Below are 12,261 nucleotides of genomic sequence, written 5' to 3'. Positions count from 1 at the left end.
GTTTCCGGCGCGCGCAGGCGCAAGCGTCAGGGCGGTAGTCGGTCGGTCGGGGCTCCGACGCGGGGGGGGGGGGTGCGTGCGCAGGCGCAGAAGGAAGGAGAGCGCCGAGCGGCCGATCCGCGTCCGCACCCGGGCGCCGTCGCCCCGACCCGCCCCGACCCGCCGAGGCAGCCAGGTACCGGGTGGGGGCGGCGAGAGGAGGGAGGTGGGGCGCGGCCGGGCCGGGGGCGGGAAGGTGGCGCCGGGGTAGCCCGCGGGCGCCCGCACGCCTGGTCGGAGGGACGGCCCCGCCCCGACGGCCGCGAGCCTGGCGCTCTTGTTCCTGCTCCTGCTCCTGCTCCTGCTCCTGCTCCTGCTCCTGCGGCCGGTGGGACGCGGGCGCTGCCTGTGGGGTCGGTGGCCGGAGCTGGGCCGCCTCCCCCCCGCCCGGGGGCCGCCCCCGCCGGCTCCCTGGCTCCCGGGAGCCCCGCACCCTGCCGCCACCGCTCGCCCGAGCTGGGGCCCAGCTCCCCGGCCTCCTGCCGGCCCGAGGGCAGAGCGGGCGGCCCCACCGCAGCACCCAGCACCCTGTGCGCGCCACTGTGCCGCGGGCGGCCGGGTCCAGCGCCCAGGGGATCCCCAGGTCCTTGGCTTCCTGCAGACCAGGAACCTCACGCAGCAGGAAGTGAGCGGAGGCTACGGAGAGAGCAGATCCAGACAGAGCGTCTGGGAGACTCAGGGAGGAAGACTGAGCCCGCCCGTGCTCGGGCACCCAAGAACCAGAGCGAAGGGCCGTGTCCAGGTGTCCTCAGTAAATCAGTTATTCTCTGGAACGGGGCAGGGCCAGGGGTCCTGGCGTCAGAACGTCCAGTCCTGGTCTGGAATATGCAAGGACAGCCTCGCCCAGCCACTCCCCAGATGTTATCACCTGTGCCTGGAGACTGCAAGGAACTCATTAACCCCTTGGCCTTTACCATGAGGACCTACGTCATTTGTACTATGAGGCCTGTCCAAGGTCGGGGTGCAGCTCGTGTTAAGACTAGAGCAGGAGGGCAGCCCCTGGGGGCTCAGCGGTTTAGTGCCACCCTTAGCTCAGGTTGTGACCCTGGGGTTCTGGGATCAAGTCCTGCATCGGGCTCCCTGCGTGGAGCCTGCATCTCCCTCTGCCTGTGTCTGCCGCTCTCTGTGTCTCTCGTGAATAAATAAATAAAATCTTTTATTAAAAATGGAGCAGGAAATGGAACAAAATAGTTGTTCATGGAATTCTAAAGTTTTTCTATCTCGGGTATTTTTCATCTGACTCTGCTGAGGTCAGAGAAACAATTCGTGAGCCCCAGGAGTGTTGGGGGTCACCTCTGAGTTGGCGCTGGCTCTGCTCCCCAGATCTTTGCTGTGGCCATCTGAGCCTGCAGGATGTTTCACGGGATCCCGCCCACTCCAGGCATGGGAGGTAAGTGTGGCCCAAGGTGGTCCCAGGGACCCAGAGGGCCCAGGCCTTCAGCCCCTGCGGCAGAAGCCAGGGGTTGTGGGGAGGTCTGTGTCTGTGGGCTGTTCATCATCAGACGGCCCAGAGAGGACCTCCAGGTGGGGCCAGTTGGGCACAGAGATGACAGCTTTAGTGTGGCTGGAACCTCAGGGATCCCGGGCATTATCAAGTCCAGCCAGGGGAGAGGGCACAAGATGTGTGACAAATGTCACTTATACGCTGTCATTGCACTGTAAGTAGGTGTGGTCATTCTGTAGAGGGAGGTCACTAGGAGTGGCGGTGGAATGGGGGGCCCAGGCCTGGGCTGTGGCCTACTGGCCTGAGGCGTCTTCTGCTCAGGCCCCCCTGCCTACAGACTGGTGCGGAGCTGAAATTAGAACCTCATCCTCCAGATACCCCTGGGCTCATGGGGACAGTTCACAGGGTCAGGCCTTGGGGCCAGGGACAGTGGACCAGCCCCCCTGGGGCCACCAGTGTGGCAGCCTGCTAGCTCTCTGCTCTGTTGCAGCCCCTGGAAACAAGCCGGAGCTGTATGAGGTGAGTGGCCAATGCCCACCTGGCCGCAGTGGCCAGTAGCCGACAGCTGTGAGCCTCACCCAGACCCTGCGGCCTCCCTGGCCCTGCCGCCTGACACTCTGGCCCCTCTCTCCAACAGGAGGTGAAGCTGTACAAGAACGCCCGGGAGCGGGAGAAGTGAGTTCAGCCCCAGACCGCCCGCCCCGACACGTGCGGTGCCCAGCAGCCCCCCAAGGAGCTTCCCCCAACCTCTGAACCCCTCGGCTGACTGAGGTCAGGAGGGCATGGGGTCAGGCTGGGGAACCGTTCCCGAGGAGCCTGTGCCCCGCAGGCCAAATAGCCTCGCCCAGGACCGCGGGCGCCCTGGGCCTTGGGGGCCTTGGCAGCCGTGGCCCGATGGTCGCACTGCCCTCAGGTACGACAACATGGCGGAGCTGTTTGCCGTTGTGAAGACGATGCAGGCTCTGGAGAAGGCCTACATCAAGGACTGCGTCACCCCCAACGAGTGAGCCCCTCGTCCCCGCACGAGGAGGGTGCTCCGGAGGGCGGGCGGCCTGGGCACTGTCTCGGCCAGGACGTCCTCCTGGTGCTGCTGCAGGGCCTCAGGGGGGAGGCATGCCCACCCCTGGGCCCTGGCTTCTGTCCCGAGCCTGCTCCCTGGGCACACGGGTCCCCATTGGCAGAAGGGTCAGGGAGGGGAGCACAGGACGTGCTGCTGGCCTGGCCTGGCCCTTAGGAGGCACACGGGACAGGCCTGCCCGGTGAGCCCGCGAGCTGTGGGTGGGGAGGCGTGGCTGCTGCATCCCGGGGCAGTGGGAGGGCGCGTCCGTGTTCCCATCTCCATCCCCTGTGGGGCCACGTGTTGGCCACCCCTCCCTGCTGCTTGCTCTCCTCCCAGCCTGCCAGGGGCTGCCGAGCGTCTGGGGGGCCTGGGGGGCCCGGGAGAGCAGGGCCGCAGCCTGGCCGTGTCCACAGGTACACCGCGGCCTGCTCCCGGCTCCTGGTCCAGTACAAGGCCGCCTTCCGGCAGGTCCAAGGCGCGGAGATCAGCTCCATCGACGAGTTCTGCCGCAAGTTTCGTGTGAGTGAGTTGGAGGTGGTGCGGGCGGCGCTGTTGCGGGCCAGTGGGGGGGGGGGGGCTGTGCACCCACGCTCCCACCCCCCCACCCCCCTGCAGCTGGATTGCCCACTGGCCATGGAGAGGATCAAGGAGGATCGGCCCATCACCATCAAGGACGACAAGGGCAACCTCAACCGCTGCATCGCCGATGTGGTCTCGGTGCGCCCGCAGCCTCCGGGGAGGGCTCACGCGTGGCCAGAGGGTGGGCAGCGTCCAGGAAGGACCTGGCCGGAGGCCCCCGTGCACCAGGGCCCTGGAGGCACACGTGGGCGAGGGGCGCGTGGAGAGCCAGGGGCTGTGGGGACAGGGACGCAGCAGGGACCTAGGTGACCCGGCAGCCGAGGGGACGGGCTGAGGGGGGAGACTGTGGGTTCTTGAGGCCGGAGGGGCTGGGTGGGGGCTGACCGGGCCGGTCGGACAGGGGAAGCAGGCTGGGGGGCCCCACTCTCGGCCCCTGGGCTGGGTCTGCGGTCCCTCACGTGCGCACTCGTCCCCAGCTCTTCATCACGGTGATGGACAAACTGCGCCTGGAGATCCGTGCCATGGATGAGGTGTAGTTCTGGGGGCAGGGGTGCAGGGGCAGCGGGGCAGGGCAGGGGAGAGGTGGAGGGGCGGGCTCCCAGAGGAGGGAGGAGGAAGCCCCGTGTCCTGTGCGCAGATCCAGCCTGACCTGCGGGAGCTGATGGAGACCATGCACCGCATGAGCCACCTGCCTCCTGACTTCGAGGGTCGCCAGACGGTCAGCCAGTGGTGAGTGCGGCTGCGCCGAGCCTCTGGGCACCCCCAGGCCGGCAGCCTGCTCCCGCTCACCCTCAGCGCTGTGCTCCACAGGCTGCAGACCCTGAGCGGCATGTCAGCCTCTGACGAGCTCGACGACTCGCAGGTGCGCCAGATGCTCTTTGACCTGGAGTCGGCCTACAACGCTTTCAATCGCTTCCTGCACGCCTGAGGCTGTGCGCTGGGCCCTGGGCCCCGGGGGCAGGGAGGGCCACCGGCTCTGCCTGTGACTCCTGCGGGTGTGTCAGCCCTGGAGCCCCCGCCCTCGCCCTCCTCGCAATAAAGGTGCTGTCTGACCTCCTTGCCACTGTGGCTGCGTCCCCCCCCCCCCCCCCCCCCCCCCGGCCTGCTGCTCTGTCTTCCCTCAGCCTCCCGGAGCCCGCGGGTTCCGCAGGGGCAGGTCTGAGCAGGAGTTAGGGCCCCCGCGTCCCTGGTGGGCAGTGCCTGGGCACCTGGGAGGGAGCCAGCCTCCCCCTGGGCCAGGTGAAGCTGGGATCTGAGCCCCTACCCCCGTGTCTGGCCGCTAGCTGGCCGAGCCACCTCCCCCTCCCTGCCGCGGGGTCACGCCCGCCCTCTTAGTGGCTCAGCAAGGCACCAACAGTCTGCCTCAGGGTTGAGGCCGGGCTGCTGGGTGGGCCAGTCCTGCCAGGGTCTGCAGGTGAGGACGCGGGTTCAGAGGCCAGAGCTGGCTCCTTTCCTAGTGTCACCTGCTATGGGGCCCCGGGCTATGGGCTCTGCAAGCGACCCCAGCCTGCAGCATCCCATTCCGTCCCCATCCACGTGGGTGCATGCTGCCAGCTGCTGGAGCGAGGCTCCGGGTTCCATGATCCGTTGTATCCACTTTAGCAGGATCAGCAGCAGGGGCCGAGGGGGCCCTGGGGGTCTGGGTGCAGGCTGTGACGCGTGTGGCACCCACTGTGCCCCCTGGCCGAGCGCACTGGGCAGTGGATATCCCAGAACCAGCAGAGCAGGTCCTGTGCATGGAAGCTGCCGGGACAGAGCGAGTCCGCGTGGGCTCGGGTGGGCAGCGGCACATCACGCGGAGTCGTAGGGAGGAAGATGAAGGCTTGGCATCTCCCGGGCAAAGCTGCCGCCCTGGGTCCCAGAGGTTCTCCCCAGAGGCCCGAGGCTCCACCACATTTGGAGGCTGGGGTGGGAAGACCAGCCGAGGAGCCGAGGGGGGCGGCTGAGGCCTGGGAAGCTCAGAGGCCCCAGGACACGGAGGGGCCGCAGTGTCAGGGCGGACTCGGAGGAGCCCAGTCGGCCCGGGGAGGGGAGGCTTCAGGGGAGCCCCGAGGGGCCAGGAGGGCCCAGAGCCCCAGATCCTGCTGCCAGCGGCTGCTGAACCGACAGGACGGCTGTTCTGGTCTTTTTTTTTTTTTTTTAATAAAAACCAAAATTTGCCATTTTAAACATTTTGAGGATTTTATTGCTAACTAATCTCTACACCCGACGTGGAGCTTGAACCTACAACCCTGAGATCAAGCACCGCTCGCTCCACCGCCGCCCGCGTCCAGCTCCCGCAGTTCCGTGGCCCCCGCAGAGGCACGGCCCGAGTGAGCCCTGGCCCCACCAGCCACCACCCTCTCTGCACCTGGGGTGTGACCCGGGGTGTGACCTGGGGTGTGACCGTGACCGTGCCTCCCGCCAGTGGTGGAATCACACTCAATTGGTCTTCTCGTGGTGCGTTTATTTCTCGCATCTGTCAAAACGTCCTTTTTTTTTTCTTTTTTTTTTTAAAGTAAGTACGATGGGCAGCCCAGGTGGCTCAGTGGGTGAGCGCCGCCTTCAGCCCGGGGCGTGACCCCGGGTCCCGGGATCAAGTCCACGTCGGGCTCCCTGCATGGGGCCTGCTTCTCCGTCTGCCTCAGTCTCTGCGTCTCTCGTGAATAAATAAAATCTTAAAAAAAAAAAAGACCTTGTGATGGGAGCTGGCTCTATCTCCTGCGCCAGCAAGGTGTCCTTGTTAAGGACGAATGTCCCATTGTACGCACAGGGCACATTTTGTTCATCCTTGGGGGGGCGCGTGTCCCGGAGGTTGTGAGCGCTGCTGTGGGAGCAGGTGGGCTGGCGGGATGGCAGGTGAGGTGGGGGGCTGGGGACACGGGTGGGGACAGTGAGCTAGGAGCTGCAGGCCGCTCCGGCCGCGGTGGGACGGTCGGCAGGTGGAGGGAAGTGGCCGGCCCAGAGCTCACTCAGGCCGAGGGGCTGCAGGCCGCCTGCCTGGGACCGGGGAGGGCGGCTGGACGGCGGGTCCTAGACCCTGGCCCTGAGGCTAGCGGGCTGAGCAGGGGTGGCCCGAGGCGGCAGCCAGGTCCCTGCCTCCTGCTCTAGCCCCAGTGGCCGGTGCCGCGGGTCAGCAAGACGGCAGTTTGGGCCTCTCCAGCTTCCCTGCTTGTTGGCTCGGGCCCAAGATTCATCTAGACCCCGCGGCTGTTCCCATGCCCTCCTCTGGCCCAGCTGCCCCCAGGACCCGGGGCGGTCACCCTGCAGTGCCGCCCAGCTGCGTGGTGGTGGCGTGACCTCGGGCCGGGGCCGCAGCCCTGGGCACCCGAGGACTGGGGACAGAGTACCCGGGCTCCCAGCTACCGCCTCGGTCCCGACCACACCCCACCGGGCTCAGGGTCAGTGCTCGGCTGAACTGGGGGAGGGGAGGGACACCCACATGCGCTGCAGGAGGCGACAGTGCCCTAAGCCCGGGCAGGGGTGCCCGCGGGCTCCCCGGGCAGGCCCCTCCCCCTGCACTGCCAACCAGGCAAAGATGAGTCCCGGGGTCCAAAGGCCAAGAGGGAGCCGGCAGGGGTGGGGGGGGCTGGTGCCCCAGCCTGAGCCACCGCCCAAGATCCTGCCCGGGGGCAACAAACAGAAGGCCCGAGGCCCTCTGGACTTGGGAGGGGGCAGCACTCAGCCAGCACCTTAGGGTCCCCTCGGAATCCGCCCCCCGCTCTGGGCGTCACAGCCCAAGGGACCTGAGGCCGGGGGCGGCGGGCGCAAGCTGCCCAGCGGGGGAGCCGGGCCAGGCCGGGGTGTGCCCCGGGCCGCAGGCCGCATGTCCCGGGCGGGCCCGAGGGGTCGGGTGCCATCGGTGCCCCTCTGCCAGGCGCCCGCGCGGGGCAGCCCCGAGGACGGTGGTGGCCGCAGGCCGGAGCGCAGCCGCCCGCGGCCGGGGGAGGACCTGCTGCTGGAATGGTTAACCCGCGGCTTGGCGGCAGCCAATCACAGGGCCCCGCGCAAATACCTGGGACAGGTGCCGCCGGGCGGGTCAGAGCCCAGCCCCAGCCCAGGAGCACCGCGCACTGCCCCGCACCCGCAGCGACAGCACAGGAGCTCAGCATGACGGCCCAGGGCCCGCGGGCGCTGGCGCTGCTGCTGACCCTGCCGCTGCTCGCCGTGGGGGCCCCGCCGGCCCGCCTGCTGGCCGCGCTGTCCTCGGGCCACGGTGCTCTGGACCGCGGGGCACTGGGCAGTCTGTTAAATACGCTGGCGGACCGTGTGCACTGCGCCGACGGGCCGTGTGGAAAGGTAACGGCCCCACCCGACGGGTCCCCCAGCGGCCGCCGCTCCTCCCCAGGCTGGAAGCAAAGGGCCCTGGGCAAACTCCAGGGGGCGGGTCAAGGTGAGGCTGGGTGGCCAAGCACCCAGGCCTTCCCTGCGGCCCGCGCCCCCCGCTGCTCCAGGGTTGGGCACCGTGCGGGGCGCACACAGCTCCGGGAGCCCCGGGACATCAGATTGGCGGTGGCTCCAGCAAGGAGCCACCTAGGGTGGGGGGACCCCTGCCCTGAGTCCTCTGTGTGCGCGTGTGCACTCGTGTAATTGAGGGGGGTGGTGACGGGAGGGTGTGAAAGAGCAATGATGCAGGGGTGCATGAGAGGGGGAGGGCGGGGGGGCGTGGAACCCCCAGGGAAGCGGGCAGCTGCCGCCCACCCGTCTCTGCCCACAGTGCCTGTCTGTGAATGATGCCCTGGCCCTGGGCGGGCCCGAGACGCCGGGGCTCCCAGAGGGGCAAGTCCTAGCGCCCAGACACATCGCCCGTCTCAGTGCCGCCGCCGCCCTCTACCTCAGCGACCCCAGGGGCACGTGTGCAGATATCCGGGCTGGCCGCTGGGCCGCCCGCGCTGACCAGCTCTTGGCCCTGCTGGAGGGCCCCACAGCGCTGGCCCCGGGCCTGAGCAGGCTGCTGCAAAGGATCCAGGCCCAGACTGCTGGCTGGCCCGCTGCGGAGGTGAGCCTGGGTAGGGTGGCCAGACAGGGTGGGCGGGGAGGGCCTAAGGGGATCCCTCGGGACGGAGCACTTCATGGGGTGGGCCCGGCTGCAGTGGGCGGGACACCCTCGGAGCTCCCGGAGGTAGCTGGGGGAGTCTGGGCTGGACCGAGGATCACAGAGGTCCAGTACCACTCAGGGCAGGCCCTGGGGAGTCAGACAGGGCCGTTTAGACTCCTGGGGCCCCGGGGTGGGGGGTCAGGCCCAGTGTGGGTCTTAAGCTGGCAGGACCAGTGGTGGCGCTCTGAGAAGGCTGGTCTGGGCCAGGTCGGGACAGACCTTGGGGTCAGTGGCACTCGGGGGACACTCGGGGCAATGGCAGGGCTGGAGGCCAGAAGGTCACACTGCAGCAGAGGCTGAGCCCTGGCTCCTCCCCTAGGCCTGCGTAGACCTGCCTCACCTGCTGGAGGAGACAGACAGGGCAGGAGCTCCCAACAGCCCTGGCCTGGTGCTGGCCGCCCTGTTGGACCATGTCAGCAGCGGGTCCTGCCTCCGAGCCCTGCCCACCCCCCAGTATTTTGTAGACTTTGTGTTTCGGCAGCACGGCGGCGAGACTCCCAACATCACACTGGCTGGTGAGGCCTGGGCTGGGCCAGAGTGGGGGGCGCCCTGAGTGCCCGGCCTCCCTGACCATGGGGGAGGCAGGCCCGGAGCCCACACCGACTTTGCCATTCCGTCTCCCCGGCCAGAGCTGGAGGCCTTGATGCAGCGCCTGGGGGTAGGCAGAGTGGCTGACACCGACCACAGTGACCACGATCATCTGAGGACCAGGGCCAACTACCAGGGCCCTGTGCCCCTTACCACCCTGAACAGCAGCTCCAGCCTGTGGGACACAGTGAGCAGCCCCTGCATCGTACTCCCGGGGAGAGGTGGGGTCCCGAGTTGGCTCAGGTCCCTGATCGAGTGCTACCACCCCCAGGTATGCCTGAGTGCCAGCGAAGTGATGGCTGTGTACGGGCTGTCTGAGCAGGCCGGGGTGACCCCAGAGTCCTGGGCCCAGCTGAGCCCTGCCCTGCTCCAACAGCAACTGAGTGGGGCCTGCAACCCCCAGCCCAGGAACCCCACCCAGGACCAGCTCAGCCAGGCGGAGAGTGAGTGCCTGCCTCCCCAGTAGCGCCTGCCTGGCTGTGCCCACGGGTGCTAATGGCACAGAGGTGGGACCTCACAGGGGGGAGAGCGCGGCCACTGGGCTAGGGGACAGGCGGGGAGAGCTGGACCAGGGCTGGCAGGAGAGGGAGGCACCGGGGCAAAGGGGAGGCGGCGGGCCTGACCACCTGCATCCCTGGTGAGCTCTGCTGGCTCCTGGACTCCCGCCCCTGGGAGGCAGGGGTAGGGGCCGGAGGCTGAGAGGCTCTCAGCTCAGCTCACCACTGCCGCAGGGTATCTCTACGGCTCCCTAGCCACGCTGCTCATCTGCCTCTGTGCCATTTTTGGCCTCCTGCTCCTGACGTGTGCCACCTGCCGCGCTGCCTCCCACTATGTCATCCAGACCTTCCTGAGCATGGCCGTGGGCGCGCTCACAGGCGATGCCATCCTGCACTTAACACCCAAGGTCAGTCTCAGTTTCCTCTCTCTCCCCAGCCAGGAATGCCCCTGCCCAGGCCTTCCAGGCCCATCCTCCTGGAGCTGCCCCTCTAGTCTCTCTCTTCCTGGCCCTGGTGGGGGTGGTGGGATGGAGGGGTGGTGGGAGGCCTGAAGGTCCCCTTACTCAGCCCCCTTCTCCCCCAGGTGCTGGGGATGCACTCCCACAGCGGGGAGGGCCTTGGCCCACAGACCACCTGGCGCCTCGTGGCCATGCTGGGAGGCCTCTACACCTTCTTCCTGTTTGAAAACCTCTTTAATCTCTTGCTGCCCCTGGACCCAGAGGTCAGGTGGGGGCTGGATGTGGCGGGTGGAGGAGACAGAGGCGTGGGGGCCTGCTGGGCCCTGACCCACTGTCCCCACAGGACTCAAAGGATGGGCCCTGCAGCCACAGCCATGGTGGCCACAGCCATGGGGTGTCCCTGCAGCTGGCGCCCAGCGAGCTCCGGCCACCTAAGCAGCCCCACGAGGGCTCCCGCGCAGACCTGGTGAGCTGGCCCTTCCCCGACGTCCCCATGCCACAGGGAGCTCCTCCCCCAAGGGCCCCGGACCTGCCCCGCCACCGCCCCGGGGCCTCCGATGCTGTTCGGGGGACCCAGCCCATGCGCCCCTCCTCACCTCCCGGCCCACCTGACCACCCCGCAGGTGGCGGAGGAGAGCCCGGAGCTGCTGAGCGCGGAGCCCCGGAGACTGAGCCCAGGTGAGTCCCGAGGAAAGCCCCAGAAGGGTCGGGGGGCCGGCGCGGGCGGGGGGCCGGGCGGGCGCGCACCCACGTCCACCGCCCGCAGAGCTCCGGCTGCTGCCCTACGTGATCACACTGGGCGACGCGCTGCACAACTTCGCCGACGGGCTGGCCGTGGGCGCCGCCTTCGCGTCCTCCTGGAAGACCGGGCTGGCCACGTCGCTGGCCGTGTTCTGCCACGAGCTGCCACACGAGCTAGGTCCGCGGCGCTGGGCCCCCGGCGGGGCGGGGCGGGGCCTGCGGGGGGCCGGGCCTCCCGGGCGGTGGGCCGGGCCATGAGCGGGGGGGCTGCCGCGGGGCGGGGCGCCCCGGCCTGACCCCGCCCCCGCCCCTCCCGCCCCAGGGGACTTCGCGGCCCTGCTGCACGCGGGGCTGTCGGTGCGCCGGGCGTTGCTGCTGAACTTGGCCTCGGCGCTGACTGCCTTCGCCGGCCTCTACGTGGCGCTCGCTGTCGACGTCGGCGAGGACAGCGAGGCCTGGATCCTGGCGGTGGCCACCGGCCTCTTCCTCTACGTGGCGCTCTGCGACATGGTCAGGGTGGAGGGCGGGAGTCGGCCGCCCAGGGGTGAGCTGAGCAGGGTGAGCCGGGGCCCGGAGCTGGCCCCTGACCACAGCCTCCCTCTCCCTCTCCCTCAGCTCCCGGCCATGCTGCACGTGCGGGACCGGCGGCCCTGGCTCCTCTTCCTGCTGCACAACATGGGCCTGCTGGGCGGCTGGACCGTCCTGCTGCTGCTGTCGCTGTATGAGGACAACATCACCCTCTGATGGCCCCCGCCCCACTCTCCGGCCCTTGATGCTGCCTGCTGACCCTGGCCTATCTCAGCCCCTTGCCCCGACCTGCCAGTGCGGGGCCTGCCCCTGGGTGCACCCGCCCCGCCTCCGCCTCCTGCTTCAATAAAGACATTCTTGTCCTTGGAGCCCAGCTGCTCTACGTGCTGTTAGGGAAGTGTCTCCCACCAGGAGAGGCAGACAGGTGGGGCTCTGACCAGGAACCTGCTGGCAGCCCGCCCCAGTCCCCCTCTGCAAGGTGCAGTGGGGTCAGAGAAATTGGCGGGGGTCTGCAGGTAGCAGGTGAGGCCTGGTCTCCAATCAGGAATCAAACTTGTTGACTCATAGCAAAAAGACCAAAACAACCCGCTATGCTCGCCTAGAAAGAGGTCGAGAGGCCCCTGGGTGGCTCCGTCTGTGAAGCGTCTGCCTTGGGCTCAGTCACGATCCCAGGGTCCTGAGATCGAGTCTCAGGTGGAGGTCAGGCTCCCCGGTCCATGGAGATCCTGCTTCTCCCTCTCCCAGTGCCTTTGCTGGTCTTCTGCTGGTGCCCACTCTCTCTGTCAAATGAGTAAATAAAATCTTTAAAAAAAAAAAATAGAGGCCTAGAGCTGGTCAGGCTAGAGTGTGTGGCCCATGGTCCGCGGGGCCTGGGCCTCTTCTGCTCTGAGGTCTGTGCCAGAACTGTTCATCCTCCAAGTCCCCTTGTAGCCCCCCAGGCTGTAGCACAGCCCACCACAAACTGTGAGCCTTAAAAACGACATTTTCTCACCATTCTGAAGGCAGAAGTCTAAAATCAAGGTGTCGGTAAGCTGTGTTCCTTCTTGGCTCCATAGGAAGAATTTGTCACATGAGACTTTACTGGTTTCTGGTGGGCCCAAGTGTTCCGTGTCTGGGGCAGGATGAGTCCAGTGTCCTCTGTTTTATGACCTCTCCTCGTGTGTCTCTTCTCTTCTCCTATGGGATTACCAGCTCACCCTACTCCAGTGTATCCTTGTCTTAACTAATTCTATCTGTAATGACACTATTTC

At 67.5% G+C, this 12,261-nt stretch overlaps 2 protein-coding genes across 4 annotated transcripts; both read left to right on the top strand.

Moving 5' to 3' along the window:
- The first annotated feature begins 37 nt into the window (after positions 1-37).
- On the top strand, positions 38-4,174 carry VPS28 (VPS28 subunit of ESCRT-I). Of its 3 annotated transcripts, XM_025450816.3 has the most exons (10): positions 38-175; positions 1,363-1,429; positions 1,974-2,002; positions 2,121-2,158; positions 2,397-2,486; positions 2,957-3,062; positions 3,159-3,260; positions 3,599-3,652; positions 3,760-3,851; positions 3,933-4,174. In XM_025450816.3, exons 2-10 carry the CDS (start codon positions 1,393-1,395, stop codon positions 4,048-4,050), a joined length of 666 nt encoding a protein of 221 aa, XP_025306601.1. In that variant the 5' UTR covers positions 38-175; positions 1,363-1,392; the 3' UTR covers positions 4,051-4,174. The 3 variants fall into 3 exon arrangements, with proteins under 3 accessions (XP_025306601.1, XP_025306602.1, XP_025306603.1); XM_025450817.3 differs by lacking the exon at positions 2,397-2,486; XM_025450818.3 differs by lacking the exons at positions 38-175; positions 1,363-1,429; positions 1,974-2,002 and having other exon boundaries at positions 2,137-2,254.
- A 2,988-nt stretch (positions 4,175-7,162) lies between these two features.
- Positions 7,163-11,379, top strand: SLC39A4 (solute carrier family 39 member 4). Its single transcript, XM_025450676.3, has 12 exons — positions 7,163-7,400; positions 7,819-8,100; positions 8,519-8,714; positions 8,829-8,974; positions 9,059-9,230; positions 9,519-9,691; positions 9,868-10,005; positions 10,086-10,208; positions 10,366-10,420; positions 10,509-10,661; positions 10,806-10,993; positions 11,099-11,379. Exons 1-12 carry the CDS (start codon positions 7,212-7,214, stop codon positions 11,225-11,227), a joined length of 1,944 nt encoding a protein of 647 aa, XP_025306461.1. The 5' UTR covers positions 7,163-7,211; the 3' UTR covers positions 11,228-11,379.
- Positions 11,380-12,261: the final 882 nt, after the last annotated feature.

This window comes from Canis lupus, chromosome 13 (assembly GCF_003254725.2).
Source record: "Canis lupus dingo isolate Sandy chromosome 13, ASM325472v2, whole genome shotgun sequence".
In the NCBI taxonomy this organism is placed as follows: Eukaryota; Metazoa; Chordata; class Mammalia; order Carnivora; family Canidae; genus Canis; species Canis lupus.
This window is presented reverse-complemented; position numbering and strand designations above follow the sequence as displayed.